Below are 18,512 nucleotides of genomic sequence, written 5' to 3'. Positions count from 1 at the left end.
ACGAAAGGGCATAAAAAAGGCCAAACGCAGGTTTGCACTGAAAACAAATTGGCGAGGCGCAACAGGTGCAGGGAAGTTTTGGCCAAAGAAACAACTGCGCCGCGTCGCAAAAACCTGTTATGAAACACACAAACACAGTGCTAACAAATCGGGTAAATATATTTACATAATTAAACGCAAATTAAGCTTTGAAACCAGAAAATAAAAACAAACCAATCGAGTGTGACCGTGCTGGAGTTGCAAATTAATGCCGATTACAATGTGGCTTTACCACACCACAGACAAAACTACAGCAACTAGAAGATGGGTGTACCCCATGTGGGATACCCTGTCATATTCTAGTTATATGATGTTGTTAGCGGTTGACATAAATAATTTTTTATTCGTTTAAAATACGAGACATTTTAGCAGTAAATCTATTTTAAACTGGATATTTAATGAATTTATATTAAGAAGGCATTCTATAAACTTTTATATCATTTAGTTCGACTTGTTATACCCATTCGGGCTTCCAATACAGGGTATTAAACGTAAATATAACCAAAACAAATGGTGGCACCAGCAAACACAATCCAAAATAACGCGAATTCCGACGACGATGAGGGCGTGCGGTCGGCACCCACCTCCATGCTGGTACTGGACGCCAAGCGGAAGAGCGCCTTCCTGCCGTACCGCCCCCAGTCCACCGTGCTGACCAATTTGCAGCGCGGCAACACAGAGGCCACCTTTTGCCCCGTTGAAGTTTCGCTCTCCTTTCACGAACGCGCTGGCCAAGGCGAGATCACGGAGGAGCAAGTGGCAGCCGAAAGAGCGCGTCAGCAGGACATTGATTACAAGGATGCACATGGCTTCACGGCCCTACATTGGGCAGCATCCTACGGTCAACTGGTTCCCGTCCAGCTCCTCGTCGCGGCTGGTGCCAATGTAAACACTATGGCTCCAGATTTGATTAGTCCTCTACTCCTAGCTGCCGCCGGTGGACATAACGAGATCGTCCGCTTCTTGCTGGAACACGGCGCTGATTCGGGCCACATGGACATCGTTGGAAGCACGGCGCTTATGTACGCAGCGGCCGGCAATCATCCGCATACGTGCAACGAGCTTCTGGCCAAAGATCTGGATCTAAGTGCCACCAACGAGGACGGAGACACGGCCTACTCGCTGGCCGTAGAACACGGGGCTCATCTGGCGCAGGCGCTACTGGAGCAGTACATGACGGCCATAATTACGGCGGGAGCCTTCGGTAGTATTTAAGTGTGCATAGATAAATAAGATTTTCTTAATAATTTTTACATTTTGTATGTGTGTAGAATACTTTTCAATAATAGATGTTGGAATTTAAGAATATGCATTTTTTTGAACCGAGTTACCTCCAAAAATACCTTGAAACACTCATTATTAAAACTCAAACATTTTATTCTTGCTCTTTCGCGTCTGCTGTTCCTTGCTCAAACTACGTTCCTGTGCCTGCAGCGTGGCTAGCTCCTGTTTGTGGCTTTGCATCTGCACTTGTAGTCGCTTCTGGAGCTGCGCATCTCCAGAATTCCGCTCCAGGGACTGTTTAACCTTGGCCATATCTCTTTGCTTTCGGCGGATTTCATCAGCAATACGCACTGTTTCCACGTTAAGAGTTTTGGTTGAGTGCTGCTGTAACTCGTTGTTCTTAGCTTTCTTGGCCACTTGCTCGCTTTGCTGAGTGCTTTCTCCAGGCCCCAAAACCCTGTCGTTTAAGAATGTAAAGACATCCACACGTTGCGATTCACGGACGTAGGCCTTCTCATCAGCCTTTCGCTGTCGTCGCTGGGCGCGCTTTAGCTTTCGTTCCACGCTAAAATAATCCTTGTCCCCGTTGGCGGCTTCACGCAGCTCCATGCAGGCGTCTAGAGATCGACCCTGGGGAAGTATCTGGGCGCTTACCGGGGTGACGATTCCCCTTCCTTCTGAGCCGAGACCCGTACCATGGATGTAACCCATTTTTTCCATAAGCTTAGAGCCGATGCCCTATTGGGGATAGTATTTATAGGCATTTAAAGTTCTGAATTTTACTCTACTTATCTTACCCGTGTAAACTCCTCCCAGGCTCCCAGCCGATCTGTCGGTTTATAGGTAAACAAACTTAACTCGACCATGCGGGCTCTTCTAGCTTCCTCCAGATCATCCATATCGGACTCCGCCTCGTCACTGCTGGCGTCTCTCATGCTAGAGGTGCTCTCCTCACTGGAGAGCTCGTCATCCTCATCCTGATCGGTGGTCAGTGGATACAGTTCTTCGAACTTGAAGTCTCTTTCCCGCTCCTTGTGATCCTGCCCATCCAATCGGACGCGGCATACCTGCTCTACGAAATTAACGCAAAGGACACGACCTCGGTGCCACAATCGATCCGGTAGCAGGGCAAAAACTGGACGACTGCGGGAGAGTTTGTGGAAATCGGGTGGATTGTATTTTCTAATGGAGCTACCGGTGACAAGGGCGCCATGGGAAAAGCGACACTTGGCCTCATCAAAACGGCACTCTCCTTCGAGGTAATACGAACAGGGCAGCATTTCTCGATGCGTGGGATTTGTAAAGAGAACCCTTAGTCGAGCATCCAAGACGCCTTCGCTGTTTATAACCACCTCGTCGTCCACACCGCAGATGAGGGCATTGTGGTAGCAGGTGCCCCAACTGTGCTCGTGTGGAGCGGAGCACTTCTCGCCCACCATGGCAGTGTACTTGGTTCGCAAGTCAGCCAGCTGGCGTTCTTCATCCAACGCGGTTTGCGAGGAGCCTGCCGCCTCTAGGTCGCTAAGTTCGCTTTTGAGCCGCTGCAGCTCGTCGTCCAGATCGTTGCCTTGCTGAGGTAATTCATCGGTTGGTGCTTCATCTCCTGTGTCCCGAGTGAGGGCCAACAGCTCCTGCAGATTGTTCTTTAAGGCCAAAAGTTCCTGGCGTTGCGCATCATCCGCGGCATTTTCCAATGCCTGCTCCACAACGAGCAACTATTTGATGCAAATATTTTCATAAAAATAGTTGGGACCTCATGTTATCACCTTTGCTCACTTGTGCTTCGTATTCTTCCATTATTTATTAAATTTAGTATTTACAACATTGTGCGGATGCCAAGTTTGTTTTCAGATTTTCAAAAGAGGCAGGCACACAGTAGAGGTCACGATTATAGTACTCTTTTTGTTTAATTGTTACATTTTCTTGACAAATTGCCATTTTTATTAAATAAATTTATACAGATAACGTAAGTACAATTATTTCGAATAATACATATACATATGTTAAGACTATGAAATGTTAGCTTAAACGGAAAAAAATTCTATTAATATAACCGCATCTGTAATTGAAGCAAAACGTCTGGCAGCACCGTCAGCTGATGGGAATGGAACTTTTACAGCACTGGCAAATCGCCGGTAAGCTCATGTGGCTCTCATTTGTTTTGATTTCTCGGTTACATATTACTAAACTAATTAGAAGTTAATATGAATTTTTCATTGAAATTCACAACGAGAAATCTAGTGCCACGACTGCATCGATTCACCAGTAAGATTGCCGTGGATGTGGAGCCAGCTGTGGTCTCTGCCCTGGAACATGCCACCCTGAAGCCCAGGAAACATCCCGGAGTAGTGAGACCCAATCATGTGGAGCTACCAAAACAATTGAATGATACGCTAAAGCGCATCGTGGGGGATCACCCCGTCAAGAAACTAATTCATGATGGCCAGCAGCTCAACTCATACATTAAATCCCGTCATCCACCACCCACTCAGGAAGAGATTGAGAACAAGAAACGCATCGTTATCGAAGAGGTCAACACAAAGATGCCTCTGGATCGCCTAGCTACACTCGACGAAGACGAGGCGGAGCGCTGGAGGCGCAAGCGGGAGCTGGAGATCAACAAGAGGCTGGGCCAGCGTATCTACGCCTGGAAGCGAATAGAATATGGAGCATACGAGTCGCTTGTGTACGCCATAGCTCGTGGTGCCCAGGAGTACGCCGTGTTGAAGCGCGTCCTCACGGAGCTGGCGCAGCGGGATGAACATTTTCGGCCACGAAGCTTCTTTGACTTCGGATCCGGCATTGGAACCGGCATGTGGGTGGCCAGCGAACTGTGGCGCGAAGACATTTTCGAGTACTACAACGTGGACAGGTCCAGGGAGATGAATGAGATATCTGAGCTCATACTACGCGATGGCCATGAGAACAAGCAAATAGCCCTGCGCAATGTATTTTATCGACAGTTCCTGCCCGCCATCGAAACCAATTATGATCTGGTCATTATATCTCATACGCTTTTTGAGTTGGAGAACAAAGAGCAGCGAGAGGATGTGCTGCGAAATCTGTGGCGGAAGTGCGATGGCTACCTGGTCATTGTGGAAGAGGGAACGCGCCGTGGCAGCGAGTTAGTCAACGAGGCTAGGCAATTTTTGTTGGAACAGGAACAAGAAGGTCACACTGTGGCACCAGTAAGTTTTAACGTATTCGCGATGTAAGGGTAGTAATCTAATTTATTTATACCTTTAGTGTCCGCATGACATGGTCTGTCCTCGACTTCGGGATCTGGCCGATCGAACGCCCTGCAATTTTCCCATCTCCTACGCTCCCCTGCGTTTGGGTAGCGACTCCTTGGCAGACCGCCACACCTCCCTCTACAGTTATGTCATCCTAAAGAAGGGTTCCCAATCCGATAGCTCAAGCTCGTGGCCGCGCATTGTGCGTCCCACTTTGGTAAGGTCAAAGCATGCCATCTGTCGGCTCTGCACAGAAAAGGGCAATCTCCAAGAGGTCATCTTCACGAAGTCCAAGCACGGAAAGTAAGTGGAGCCATTGATGACTCTTGAATTCCTTTTAAGCAATGGTATTTTCTCTGCAGATCCGCCTATTCCTGTGCAAAAGTGAGTCGATGGGGTGATCGTTTACCAATGTCGCTGGGACAGCCGCAAATCAAACCAGAATCAAGCGAATCAGAGGAACCGCCTGTTTTGGCGTAGCCTAAGATGTTGAACCAATTATATTTGGCATAAAGTCACGACCTGCAGTTAATTGATCATAAAACTGGCATCCAATTAGCTGGCTTAATTATGTGCAAACAAATCGTTGCGGGTGGATCTGAATTTAATTAAACAGTTGCATTTAAATTAACCATACAATCCAAATGGCAAGCGAACATGCTCATTGATACTAAATTTTGTTCAACGGCCAACACACCCTCACCTAGATTTTAATGTATGGCAAGACAAAAGGCGGATGCGACTGCGGATGGGTTGGCCCCGTCGGTTTGGATCGTTGTGTTATATAATGTCACCTGTATATAGGAGTCTTGGGCTGACCATTGGTTGGCTATTTCAGCACGCCCAGTGTCCACACATATAGGTGCCTTCATTAAGCGTTTTGAGTTTAAGTCTTGAATTTAAAAACGTATTTCATTTGTAACATAATGTTGTTAAATATATATTTAAATACCCAAATACTAGTTTTGGCAAATCAAAGCGTCTCCTGTCTTTTAATTAGGACTTCTTAGTCGAAATGTCTGGACTATATCTACGTTTCGTAGGCCAATCCCAGTTTGGCTGACATTTAGTTATGCGAGTTTCGAAGTCTTAATGGGAGACGCGCCCTTTTAACGACCGCGGATCATCCCCGCAGCCATTCATCGCACCTCGAAGTCCTGTGTGCCATCAAAGGACATTATGTGGTTGGAAAAGGGCAACATGTGGGGCGCGAAAAGTGGCTCGCCGATGGAAAGGGGAGTGGGTGCGGAAGGACTACTTCCATGTACATCGGGTTTTAGGGATTGGCTTTGGAACAAGGTGTGTTTCAGAGCAACGAGTCGTGGATACATAACAAGGGACAAGGAGCGTACTATCCTGTGAGACTTTGTTTAATAGGGCTTATACTCTTCTATTAAATTTAATTTAGAGCAACTCATTCATCTAATCTTGTACTATAATGGCTGATAGTGAGTTTTTATCTTTATATATATTTTAATTTAAATAATAAATTCCCTTTGAATTATTAATGTCAGTCTTCAGTTTGAAGTATAGTCATTTTTAAAATATTTATATACATATATAAAATTATAGGCAAGTTTGTTTTATATCTAAAAAGTTAATTACTCAGCGTGCTTATAAGCTGATCCTAGTTAAATAATTCTTAACTAACTAGCCATATTTTTAGCTTTTGGGTGAGAGATGGCGTTTGCTGCTTCTAAAAGTAGGTTATTCTAATAGCTTTTTTTAACTCCAACCTGCTCGTGGGACCCAAATTTAATTAGGAAATGCATTTGCCAAGTCATTAACCCATTTATTTAGAGGTGCGTATAAATGGCAGGATATATGCCAGGATCCCGCGGTTGCTATAGGTGCGAGCCCCGGTTCTGGGCGGGCACACGTCATGAGGACTCCGAGGGCATCTCCGTCTCCACTGCCGATTCCAAATCCAATTCCATCTGTGCGCTATGTAATCACTCCGTGTGATACTAGGTGGGGTCGAGCTGGTCGCTCGCTCGTAAAAAAGGCGCGTTCGCCGATGGTGTCAGCTGTCGCTCCGCTTCCACTTGGCTATTTGTATTAGTAAGTATTAGTAAGGTGCGTCCCACAACAACAACAGCGACTAGATAATGGTGGCGTTTAGAAAGCATGCGCCGCTGTTGCAAGTGGTGCTAGTGACCCACCCACCCATTCAGCCAGTCAGCCGGTCCGGTCCGTCTGTCCAGCAGTCCAACCGGCCAACCCCAACCGAGGCACTCAGCCAACCAGGCAGCCGGCATTGTCAGCGCTTCCTTTTGTTCCGCGTCGAGTCGATTCCCCAGTTCTAATAGTTCACATAGATGGGTCGCCCGGGTCCGGGTTGATCACAACTGGCTACCTATAGACTGGCGCTGACTTCTGGCCATCAGTTCGAATCCGAGCGTGGCCAGGAAAAGTTGCGGTCCCGGTTCCAATGACCAAGTGTTGATTCAGTGTTACTTGCTACTTAAATGGTGATTCATTTCGTCCTGGCTGACAACCAAGTCCTTTGGCGGCACATTTCATTCGCGCCTGTATCTTGCTGAACCGCTGCCATCATGGCCAACGATCCGGTTGAGCAAAATTTCAGGTGTGTGAGAAATGTGTTTAGCATTCATCGGAGGATTTATCAGACTGGTGATCATTTCCGGTGAGTATTCAGGTGTATCTTCAAATTTTCGAAATACTTTCGAAAGACTAGCTATCTAAAAGTTATAGCACCCCAATGATATAGTGGTTTTCTCACCTACAACTAGAAGCTGTTTAAGTGGGTTGTTAGAAGACTTCCTCTGAAAGAATCCTAGTAATTGATTAAGGCTTTAATTTAGTTATTTTGTTATTCCCAAAAAACCCGAAGAGGGTGTTTAAAATTGTAATCAATCAATGAAATGAATTGAAAAATCGACAAACCATAGAAAGAGTAAAAAAAATGGCGTATCATCAAAACAGCGGAATAAACAACTTCCGATGAGATTCCTAAGATTTTGCCAATGATCATGCCTAATCACTCCGTGGCACGCGCATTACCCATGGTTATCAGTTGTCGGGATGCGGGCGCTACTGAGATTTATGTCACCAAAACTGGACGAAATCACCCACGAAAAGACCTTTCAAGAAGCCCCCGCAACTTGGACTTTGCTTTGGTAGGCTATCTTCTTGTTTGGAATTCGTTGAGCTACAAATAAATGGGCATTGCATTGCATGATAAGTGGTATCACATAGAAGCGTCTAAATTTTGATCAGCTTAGTGGTAAAATAATCCAAGTACTCCGAGTACGATTAGTTGAAACAAGGAAATCGAGCGACTGCCTTGATTTTGCAGTCCGAGGAGTGGTGAGCTTCCATGCGTCTTATTTACGATTTCCTATAGCTTTTATATGGCGCGAACGATCATAAATCGCAATCTTATCGTTTACTTGGTGTACGAGTGCGTGCAGATTGTGGATGTGGTCAATATTTAAACTTATCGAGCACTTATGTAAATTGTTATTTATAGTGCCGGATCGCACTTCACCATGTCATCGGGCTTGTTACTCGCTACTCTTCCAATCCCCGGAACCAGCTTAGAGCGAAGTTCATGCCCAGCCAGCTGGGTGATCATTGGTCACCAGTGGCACTTGATAAAGCCATGACGTTTTGTACATTTGCTACACTTTGCTCCGTTCTCCATTATTAGCTTAGGAATATACAAAACAATGCATTACTTACTATATCAATCGGCTATTGTTTAGTACGCGACGAGGAGGGCCAAAGTCCGCCGGAGGATTGAATCATATACTAGTAGAGTCGGATCGGGGTTCGTTTGATGGTGTAATTAATACGATAATAACTAAATAAGCACTTATCAACGAAGTTGAATGAAATGGAAAGGGAATGGGAAGTGGAATAGTTTAGAATTCGGAAATTGAAAGTTAAACATGCTTATTAAACATCCAGTTTAGTATTATTTAATAATGCAGCAAAGTTTAGTTAATTAATTTTAAGTTAAAGTTCGTTTATTGTAGGGGCATGCATTACATTCCATTTAAATTAAAGATTAAGTATAAAGTATTAAGTATATTTAGTTTAAATATCACATAAATGGATATCAAACTTTGGGGGCAAAATCTAGTCTTAAATAAATTGAAGTTTAGTGTTTCTTGTATAGATATGATTAAAGTATTTTATGATATGATTAGTATTTTAGGGATACCTCTTTAAATTCCAAATCCAACCTCTTCGCTCCTTAAATTCACGGGGAGTGGCGATAACCTTGCTCCGCGAATGTTAATTAACCACAAGGGATCGATGAGCACCCAACAAGGAAGCTAATCGGTGAAGTAACTCTGATTCACGAGAGGCACAAAGAGCCTTAACATTCTGAACATATAGTCATTGTTAACTAACTATGCAGTCCGTGGAATAGAGCTCGCTTTTGTATCAGAATGAGTTCGTTGTTATTGCCACAGAATGAAACCGAAATGAAGAAAGCGACGCGGAAACGTTTATTACGTATTACGTATACGCCAATTATGGAGTGTCGAAGAAATTCGATAGGTGGACTTGTGACCCCAGAGCACGATCCGTTGTCAACCGGAGCAATCGGGCCGAGATCGTGATCGTGTGCCGCCAAAAAGCCAAAACTCAATCAGCCATTAAGCACAGGTGAGAATATCTGTGTGCGTGTGTGTGTGCTCCGTGTGCGTTGGTGTGCGTGAGCGGCTCTTATCAGCGAAGGAAAACGACAATATAACAACTGCTAAACACACTAATAACCAATGCGAAATATACGCGAGCAGCGACTGCCGAACGATCTTGGTTTGGGATTCAGTGCTGCGAAACTAGCTATTTTCACCTGCAGGAAAAAGTAATTAAATATTGCATTAATACTAATTGATTTACAATGTACTCACCCGTAACATTTCATAGTTTTATTTCACAGTTTATTGAATATTTGTATTAGATTAGGCTTTTGTAATAACATAAATGATCAAGTAAGGAACTTGATCTTCTAACTCTTAAGATACCAAAACCATTTATAGCAGATATTAAGATAAAATGACAAACACACGATGTTTTATTGAAGCTTGTAGTTCAATTTACAAGCATTTGAAACTGAAAGAATATGTATATTATGCATAAATGAATTACTACATCAGTAGCTGCAGCAGCTAAAGTAATAACAACTTTAAAAACAGGTTTGTAATTGATTGATAATCAAAAGATATGTACTACTCTAAGTTGAATAAAGTTATTTACTGAATTCAAATGCATACAAGTTATTTATTTCCCGCCAAAGATGTAGAGCTGCCACCACTGAGCGCTTTCGATAAAGCCCGCGCTCCACACACATCCACACCCACATCCACTTGGGAGCTGACATACACGACACACACCCGCTGAGACAGCCGATCGTGTTCTTTGTGGCCAGTGAGTCGTCAGCTGGGCCGCCGAAGCGACTCTCCGACTTCTGGACGATCGGTTTTGGGATCGGGAATGGGTATGGGTATGGGAATGGGAACGGGAACTGCTACCGCCTTATAGCCATATAGCCATTCGGCGCAGCACCAGAGTTAGCTGGGATCACTGTTTGTTTACTGGACGCCAGTCGCGCACGTCGCTTCGAAGAAGCTGTTACTCGGTTGTGCGGATCGCGAGATAAGTCCGTGCGAAGTAGTAGTTTCCCTGCAAATCCCGTCCAGAGTTCGATAATCCTGACTCTCCTAAGGGTAAGGACTCCACTTGAGTGCACACGAACAGCTGTGCTCATGCAAGGGGATGAAGTGAATCCAAAGAAAAGGATACAAAAACTAATGTATAAAAAATAAAAATTATTGGTGTAATTCATGTGTTAGGTTTTAAATAAAACGCACTATCAATTAATCTGTGACAATCGCAAACAAAAGCAAGACATATTTTATAAATTTACTATAAAAAATAAGTGGCTGAAAAAAACTAGAGCAGCGTAATAAATTAATATAAAATTTATGAATTTATAAAGAGTTTAATTATGGAAATTAGAGTGACTGCAAATTTAAGAAAGAAACCTTTTCAAGGATTTCAGTAATGAATGTAGTATTGATGTAATACCTACTTCGCCAGTCGCAGTAAAATGAATTGACATTTTTAAGACAGAAATTTATTGGCCAAGAGCTTATCAGTGAACTTCGATATAAACGCTAGTCTTTGTTAACACATAAAACTCATTCGAATCGCATGAAGGCAAGTGTTAAATGACTGAATGATTCATGCTCCGATATATGCCATGGAATAGATACAAGTGAAATGTATCTTTTGGCGACTCTAGACCTGATCACTTGTGGGTCACATCCGATTGGATGACCCCCAATGCGAAACTTCCAAGTTCGCTTTTCGCGCTCTGAGCTCCAGATTTGTATTAAGTGAATTGAATAAAATCCGATTAGTTGACACAAAGTGTTGTCACAAATGCGGCAATCGCGCTCAAAATCAATATGCCAATAATCGAAGTCCAAAGATGGGATGCGGGTGTTATTTCCGAATTATCACGCATTATCAGAGAGTATAAAAAGAAATCTGTTCCCAGCCATTAATGGGTTTGAATCGGTAGGGATTTGCTCCCGTATCCCCGCTACTCCGATCTGGAATCAAACAGCTGCTGCTTTCGCTTCCATCTCCTCCCAGCTGCACTGCCGCATAAAATCTGGCGGAGAAGGGGAACCGGTGAACCGGTTTGCGAGGTATACAAGCTATACAAAACAATGTTTCAGCGCAGCATCAGCACACACATGCTATACATGGTATATATGTGGTGTGTGCACATAAGTGCTGTGGTGTTAAAGGCCGATCTAAGTCCCCGAAAGTCGCAGGCAAACACGAAATGTAAAGCCGGGCTCGAACAAAGGAGTCCAAGAAAACAGCAAGCGCGGCAAAACGTGACCACGGGGGGATCTCCTCCGGCGTCAGTCAATAATGATGTACAGCCAGCCGATTAAGACCCATCAATGTCACTCCCTTCGTGCATGGGTGCATGGCTGCGGAGCAGTTCCCACTGGCGTACCCACTACCTTTCCCAAATACTCGAAAACGGAAAGGGAAATCTCCCGGTCGAGGAATTTGCCCAGCTCCTGATAAGACAGCTCGATTTATATGCCTATATTATATAGGCATTCGTCACAGGTATAAGATTATAATATGAACTTTCAGAAGCATAGATTCACAACCTATAAGATACAATCTATACGTTCGTGTAACTACAGTATCTACTTTCCAAGCAAAAGGATTGCATTCTGGTCATACAGTTAATTACGAATAATTGATTGCAGAAACAATGATTTACTCTTTAAACAATTTTCAATAAGCAATAAGCTGTAGCCCATCAATATGTATTGCATTTACTGCATTTGTTGTTAACTCGCCGCTTGGGACAATGCTTTTGTTTTGATCAGCTCAGATCGGAGCGGATCAGATGGGATGGGATCGGATCTAGAAAGAATCGAGTGGATCGATTGGATGGACGGATCAATGGCAGATGTGCATATATGACGGCACTCGCCATCGCCATTCCATTTCCACTCAATTGTGCCGCTTTATTGTTTGCCTCCGCCTCCGCCTGAGCAATTGTACCTTGATCTTTTCGCAAATCTGTGCATTAAATGTACTCGCATTTAATTGTCTTTTGCAGCAGTGCGAAATGTGGAGTAAACTGCGTGCTACATTTCGCTTATGTAAACTGGCACTTAATGCGAACGGTGGATGATAACTGCACGGTTTCGACACCCATCCCATTCGACAACAGGTCTTTGGTTAATCGGGAGCATCATCTGCGCTGTATTAGTTGCTATCCCCCCAATCCCCCTTACTGCACGAGCCCTTTAAATGAACAATCTTGCCCTGAATCTGACTGACGGGGTTAGACGACAAAGGCTGATCGATCTCCTCCAGCTTTCGATCAAAGTGCACACATGGAACCCGTTTCAATAAGCTAAGCTAAATATTTTGTATCGACTAGCAACTGGTTGCACACTGATTCCCAGTTTTAGCCGCGCACCTTGCACAATCCATCAAATCTGCAGACAAAGATCCAACTGGCCAATCATCATGAGTTTAGGATGCCATAGGAAACTTTCAGTGAATCTAAACTAAATATATAGTTTTATATTACATTTATATTTATATTACAGTTGACAGGCTACCCTAGAATCCCAGAATGGCGACACCGCGGGAGCAGTTCTTGTTCGGCAGCGACAACGGAGTGGCCGGCCTCGGCCTGGGCATCGAGATCGGGGAGGTGACCTCCAGTCGCGTCTATAACAGCACCACAGTGCCAGTTGGCAACAGTGGCGGATGGCGGAATGCCCAGTCCAGTGTTACGCCACCACCCATACCCACACCGCCGCAGGTGAACTACACCAATGGGAATGCGGCCAGCAAGCAGCCGCCACTGGAACCTGTCGTGGAGGAGGAGGTGCACTTCGACACCGATGCCCTCAACAACCTGCCAGCCCGGGAGCCCGTGGACATGGAGTTCAAGGAGCTGTCCCTCACCGTCAAATTGGGCTTCAATCGAGGTGAGCTACCGAAGGAAGTCAGTTAGTAACGACCATTGCGATCGCATGATCTAAGATATGGCTCGATAAGATTGGGGCATCGGAGAACTTAAAATTAGCTAGGCAGTTATATATGTTTTACGATCAGCGGCTACTCTTTGAACGGCGTTCTCAGGGGGAATGACCTTCAATTCTTTATATCCTACCAATATAGTGCCATAAATAATATCTAAAATATGAGTAGACAAAACGAGTGTTATAATAGAAGATAACACATATGCTGGGAGACTTTTCATTAAGAGTGTTCTAAGGGATACAGTTAGACAAATCCTTCAGATACTATTTTTCAAATGTTTCTTAAGTTCCACCAGATTATTAGATCCGAACAAGGTTTCCTTCAAGGTTATTCTTTTCGGCACTGCCTCACATACCAATCAGCCATAAACACTTGCTTGCTAGTTCTTTAACCAACTTGGTTTTCCATTGATTAGATAAGCGCCGATCACTCCGCTCATTCCGATCACACCCCCTTCCCGGTTGTATATATTCAATGCCAGTTAGTCATTCATAAATTCCCTTTCCGCCGAGTCCACAAAATGATAAGAAATGACTTGCCCATGCGATAGTTAGTAGAGTATTTGTAATTCGATATGCTGGGTTTGGCTTTAGAGCATTTTGCTAATTTCAAAGTTCAAAAGATATCGACATGTTTAGACCCTGTTTTAGGGGGTTTTTAACTTGATTAGAACTACACATATTTTCAACCCGTGGCGGTAATTATACTCAAAATAAAGATAATATGAGTGGTCAACGTTTTGGTAGATGGATATATATCGATATTGCTATCGGAATGTTTAATAGGTAACTAGGAGCGCTAAGATGTGTAATATTGCTAACTATACAATACGATTACTGTGTTAATTAAGCTTTATGTCTGAAACTCTTTTCTATGCCTTAATCCATCCCTATATAATCTAGAATTGTTTACTGATTGAATTGTTTCCGAGTTGTGTAGTTAAAACAGGTTATTCACTCAAGTGGATATAGGGCTTAATTTTTAGTCAAGATCTATACGTTTAATTCAGCTAAGTTATAGCCTGCAGTTGATTCATGAAAATCGTCGCTCGTTGCACGTGGGTTCTCCATTGGTTCCCTGAACCTTGATACCAACGACCGTATAAAAAACACGCTGAATGTCTATTAAGTTTTTACGATAATATTTACGATGGCATTTAAGTAATTTCGCAATTTCTTAGGATCCAAGGAAATCTTGCACAATGTGTGCGGAAAGTTCCCCGGCAGCCAGCTGATCGCCATTATGGGACCTTCTGGTGCAGGAAAGTCCACTCTGCTGGATGCCCTGTCAGGTTTCAAGACGACCGGAGTCGATGGCTCCATCTTGCTCAATGGTCGGCGACGTGATTTGCGTGAGTATATGACCTCATTTAATTTTTCAATATATCCAGAATTCATGGTAATCCCTCCCTGCAGCTTCCTTCCGTCGGATGTCCTGCTACATCACTCAGGATGATCGTCTGCAGCCGCTGCTGACGGTGAACGAGAACATGCATATAGCCGCCGATCTTAAACTGGGTCAGACCGTCAGCTACGAGGAGAAGGAGAGCAGGGTGAGTGGGGTGATCTCCACTTTAAGATCCTAGTCATAAATTGCGAATTTATCCTTGCAGATCGAGGACATCCTGCTGCTTCTAGGTCTGTACAATCACGATCAGACCCTTACGATGCGCCTGTCTGGTGGTCAGAAGAAGAGGCTATCCATTGCCATGGAGTTGATCAATAATCCCACTGTGATGTTCCTGGACGAGCCCACGACGTATGAGCAAATATATCCATTTATCAAACTGAGGAATGTCTACATCTTGCTTTCATTTTTGTAGTGGCTTGGACAGTAGCTCGTGCACAAAGGTCCTGGAGCTGCTCAAGAAGTTGACCAGCCAAGGTCGCACCATTATCTGCACCATCCACCAGCCCACGGCCAAGTTGTTCCAGATCTTCGATCAGGTCTACGTCCTCTCCGCTGGCAACTGCGTCTACCAGGGCAGCACCCAGAAATTGGTGCCGTTCCTGCACTCGGCGGATCTGCCCTGTCCCATGTACCACAATCCAGCGGATTACAGTGAGTCCAGCACAGATCTCTGAGAGAATTTACACTAATGCAATCCTTATGCAATCCAGTTATCGAGCTCGCTTGCGGAGAATATGGATACGATAAGGTCGACACCCTTAAGCTCGCCACGGAGAACGGAAGCTGCCTGACTTGGTTCGATAATCCCAGTGCGGTGTTGCGCGCTGAGGTCTTGATGAGAAAGTATCCCATACCCAAGAAAACCAAAAGCCGATCCCTAGAGGACACCAGCTACTCAAACCAGTGCTCCGTACTTTTGCGACGGGGTTTCATCAAAGCAAAACGAGACACTACCATGACGCACTTGAGGATCGGAGTCAACATAGCAGTGGCCGCACTGTTCGGAGCTATGTACGATCACACGGGACGTGAGGGATCACGAGTGCTCGACAACTACAATCTGCTGTTTGCCATACTGATGCACCATTCCATGACCACGATGATGTTGACTGTTCTGACTTGTAAGCTTACTCTAGTTGATTTCCTAGACATATTAACTTATTTGAATATCATTTGACCAGTCCCCATGGACATATCCATATTGATCAAGGAGCACTTCAACCGCTGGTACTCGCTCAAAGCCTATTACACTGCCATGACACTCGTGGACCTGCCAATATCTGTGAGTAGCCATCTTAAATATGCCAGATTTCCATTGTTAACTGACTTCTTTGGTTGCAGATCATAAGTTGTTTCTTCTTCACTGTCATCGTTTACCTATGGAGTTATCAGCCGATGGAGTGGATCAGATTCTTTATGTTCTTCTCCATTAGTTTACTGACCGTCTTTGTGGGCCATAGTTTCGGTTTGATGATTGGTGCCTGGTTCGATGTGGTGAATGGAACGTTCTTGGCCCCAGTGCTAACGATTCCCATGATGATGTTCGCCGGCTTTGGAGTGACCCTGCGCGATCTGCCAAGCTACTTAAGGTGGGGCAGTCACATATCATACTTAAGATATGGACTTGAGGGCTTCATATCAGCCATTTATGGCTTGGATCGAGGCACCTTGGCCTGCGAGGAGGCGCCGTACTGCCATTACAGGTAATTAGATTCTGTTACCTTTCCTATTTCTCATGCGCTAACTATGCTTTGTGCTCACAGGTATCCAAAGAAATTCTTAGAGGAAATCACCATGAGGGGTGATCAGTTCTGGAACGATGTGATCGCGCTGGGAGTCATGATCCTTCTTTTCCGATTTGTGTCCTACGTGGTGCTGAAGGCCAAGATCAAGTCGATCCGATAGGAGAGTTGGGGGAGACACACCTGTAGCCCATTCCTTATATTATACATTAATTGTTGACCATTATGTTTAGTGCTATTAATATTTAAATAATATGTACAAGTACATAAAACACTGTTAAATAAAGCTACGATTTGTAACTAGCCTAGAAGGTCGATATGGCCCCATATTATATCACACAATTCAGTTGCCCACGCCTTGGGCAACCTTGGATTCTTCTCCTGCATTAGCTGTCGGTTCCAAGAGTTGGTGGAGTTCCTTTGCATTGGTGGCCATTTTTGTTGAGTTCAGCTGAAACAAAACGATTGTTAAACTGTCTTTATATATTTTCAAGTCTCTATAATGCTTACTACTACAACTTTTCGGCCAAGGGATTCCAAAAGTCTTTTCTTAAGACGTATTAATGAAGTCGGTTTCTTGCTGAATTTCAGCGTCTGTTCTGCGGTGAGCAGTTCAACAAAGTACACACTTTCCTGGGCACCCATTGTCTGCACTCGTAAGCTTGGCAGATTTATTCCGACAATGGGACACACCACATCCACGCCCTCCACATCCGCGTCCCCACTTAGCTCCTTGGCGTATTTCTTTAAGTCTGGGCGATCTTTTAGCAAATAAGCTGGTGCACCATCGAACTCTTTAAAAGCTCGTTCTTTTTTAACTTTAGCAATTGAAGGCTGCTCAATGGCTACAGCAGATCGCAGCACATTCAAGCGACTATCCACCTTGGGTTGGGCTCGCTGGCGTTTTTGGGCTGCTTTTAGTTCTTCAGCTGCATTAATCAAGTCCTTGGAATAGTGACCCAAAGTGCACAGAGAGAGGCAGGTGTCAACAAGGTTGTCAGCGAAATAGTCGTACTCCCCATGATCCAGCATGCGTAGAGCGGCCAGTTCCAGTTGTCTGATTTGCTCAGGAGTCAATGCACAATTGAGTTGGGCGCTGGACCACAGGAATGTGGCCAAGTCCTTGGAGCGTAGGTCTCCAGGTTTGAGCAGAGTCATAAGTCGTTCTACGACGACAGTTAGGCATTCATTCTGATCCCAAAGCTGCTCGGCAAAGAATGCAAAGATATGGGCAAGTCCTCGGGGTTCAATATGGGTTATCTTCACAGGATCCAGACAGATATCTTGCAGGTGCTGGCACACTCGTTCGTCTTTGACTTGCTGCAACCGCAATGCCTTGACAAACGAGACCAGCAAGGCATCGCTTCCGGTGTTGAGCTCCAGATTTAATATGGCATTAACGAGGCTTGCTTCATATGCTGATTTCGCCTCACCGGTTACCAAGGTTGAAGTTTTGTACGCCGCATTGCTGACCACAGCAAGGTCTATTTCATTTAGGGCGGGCAGATGCGTTGGTAGATGCTCTTCCAGAAGCTTCTGGAAGTCCTCAGAAGATTGGGCCTGCTTCTTTTGCAATCCCAGATAGAAGCACACCTGAACGAATCGCTCCTTGTTGCCGCGAAAGTCCTCCTTGACCAGTCGTTGCATGGCTGCTTGGTAAAAATCCATTCGCTTTATCCAACTAGGTATGAGGAATAGAAAGGAGTAGAGAGTCTCCAGCACGGTGGAAGTATCCATCTTGTCCAGCTGTTTGGCTGCATGGTTATCCAACGTGTTAAGCGCCGTCACATACATGGGCACAGCGGCATTGGAGCGATAGCTGGAAGCCTGGATGATCAGGGCGGGCAATTGGGCGGCATCCGTTTTCTGCACTGTCCGCTGAAAGTACCGGTCGTCCGTGATGGGAAAGAAGTCAGAGTACCGGACTGTCGTCTTGGGTAGCACGTGATCCGAATCCCTGTAGCGCTCCATTGCAATGTGCTTGGCGAAGCGGGTGAGCAGTGTGCCGGTCTCATCGCTGCTCCGCAATATATCTCTGGGCGTAAAGGAGGCGTAGCTTCTGATGGGACAGCCCAAGATGGTGACGCCGGCAAAGCGGCGGAGCAGGGCGTACATATCGGATGCACTTCTTCTCAATTTATGTAATGAATTTACAAAACAACGTGCAAGTCCGCAAACATACGTTAAATCTGCAATCGCTTTTCAACACTGATTAATTTCCTTTTACACAAAGTGAACTTATAACCAAAAGAGGGAAACAGCTAGAAAAGCACCACTGTTATTG

At 44.8% G+C, this 18,512-nt stretch overlaps 5 protein-coding genes across 5 annotated transcripts; 3 read left to right on the top strand and 2 right to left on the bottom strand.

Moving 5' to 3' along the window:
- Nucleotides 1-70: 70 nt before the first annotated feature.
- LOC6611893 (DNA-binding protein RFXANK) lies at nucleotides 71-1,342 on the top strand. The gene is made up of 2 exons (XM_002036374.2): nucleotides 71-152; nucleotides 521-1,342. The coding sequence occupies exon 2, from the start codon at nucleotides 550-552 to the stop codon at nucleotides 1,252-1,254; it is 705 nt and encodes a 234-aa protein (XP_002036410.1). The 5' UTR covers nucleotides 71-152; nucleotides 521-549; the 3' UTR covers nucleotides 1,255-1,342.
- A 50-nt stretch (nucleotides 1,343-1,392) lies between these two features.
- Nucleotides 1,393-3,138, bottom strand: LOC6611892 (zinc finger CCCH-type with G patch domain-containing protein). Its single transcript, XM_002036373.2, has 3 exons — nucleotides 3,040-3,138; nucleotides 2,061-2,978; nucleotides 1,393-2,001 (listed from the first exon to the last, which is right to left on the bottom strand). The coding sequence occupies exons 1-3, from the start codon at nucleotides 3,058-3,060 to the stop codon at nucleotides 1,399-1,401; spliced, it is 1,542 nt and encodes a 513-aa protein (XP_002036409.1). The 5' UTR covers nucleotides 3,061-3,138; the 3' UTR covers nucleotides 1,393-1,398.
- A 247-nt stretch (nucleotides 3,139-3,385) lies between these two features.
- On the top strand, nucleotides 3,386-5,474 carry LOC6611891 (methyltransferase-like protein 17, mitochondrial). The gene is made up of 3 exons (XM_002036372.2): nucleotides 3,386-4,451; nucleotides 4,510-4,799; nucleotides 4,859-5,474. Exons 1-3 carry the CDS (start codon nucleotides 3,468-3,470, stop codon nucleotides 4,974-4,976), a joined length of 1,392 nt encoding a protein of 463 aa, XP_002036408.1. The 5' UTR covers nucleotides 3,386-3,467; the 3' UTR covers nucleotides 4,977-5,474.
- Nucleotides 5,475-10,020: 4,546 nt separating this feature from the next.
- On the top strand, nucleotides 10,021-16,532 carry LOC6611889 (ATP-binding cassette sub-family G member 4). The gene is made up of 10 exons (XM_032713886.1): nucleotides 10,021-10,201; nucleotides 12,635-13,021; nucleotides 14,257-14,427; nucleotides 14,492-14,628; nucleotides 14,689-14,834; nucleotides 14,899-15,137; nucleotides 15,197-15,607; nucleotides 15,668-15,768; nucleotides 15,828-16,189; nucleotides 16,250-16,532. The coding sequence occupies exons 2-10, from the start codon at nucleotides 12,661-12,663 to the stop codon at nucleotides 16,389-16,391; spliced, it is 2,070 nt and encodes a 689-aa protein (XP_032569777.1). The 5' UTR covers nucleotides 10,021-10,201; nucleotides 12,635-12,660; the 3' UTR covers nucleotides 16,392-16,532.
- Nucleotides 16,452-18,474, bottom strand: LOC6611888. Its single transcript, XM_002036370.2, has 2 exons — nucleotides 16,739-18,474; nucleotides 16,452-16,679 (listed from the first exon to the last, which is right to left on the bottom strand). The coding sequence occupies exons 1-2, from the start codon at nucleotides 18,341-18,343 to the stop codon at nucleotides 16,572-16,574; spliced, it is 1,713 nt and encodes a 570-aa protein (XP_002036406.1). The 5' UTR covers nucleotides 18,344-18,474; the 3' UTR covers nucleotides 16,452-16,571.
- Between the last annotated feature and the right edge of the window lie 38 nt (nucleotides 18,475-18,512).

Source organism: Drosophila sechellia, chromosome 2L, assembly GCF_004382195.2.
Source record: "Drosophila sechellia strain sech25 chromosome 2L, ASM438219v1, whole genome shotgun sequence".
NCBI lineage: Eukaryota > Metazoa > Arthropoda > Insecta > Diptera > Drosophilidae > Drosophila > Drosophila sechellia.
The sequence above is the reverse complement of the archived record's forward strand: the minus strand, read 5'-3'. Positions and strand labels throughout refer to the sequence as shown.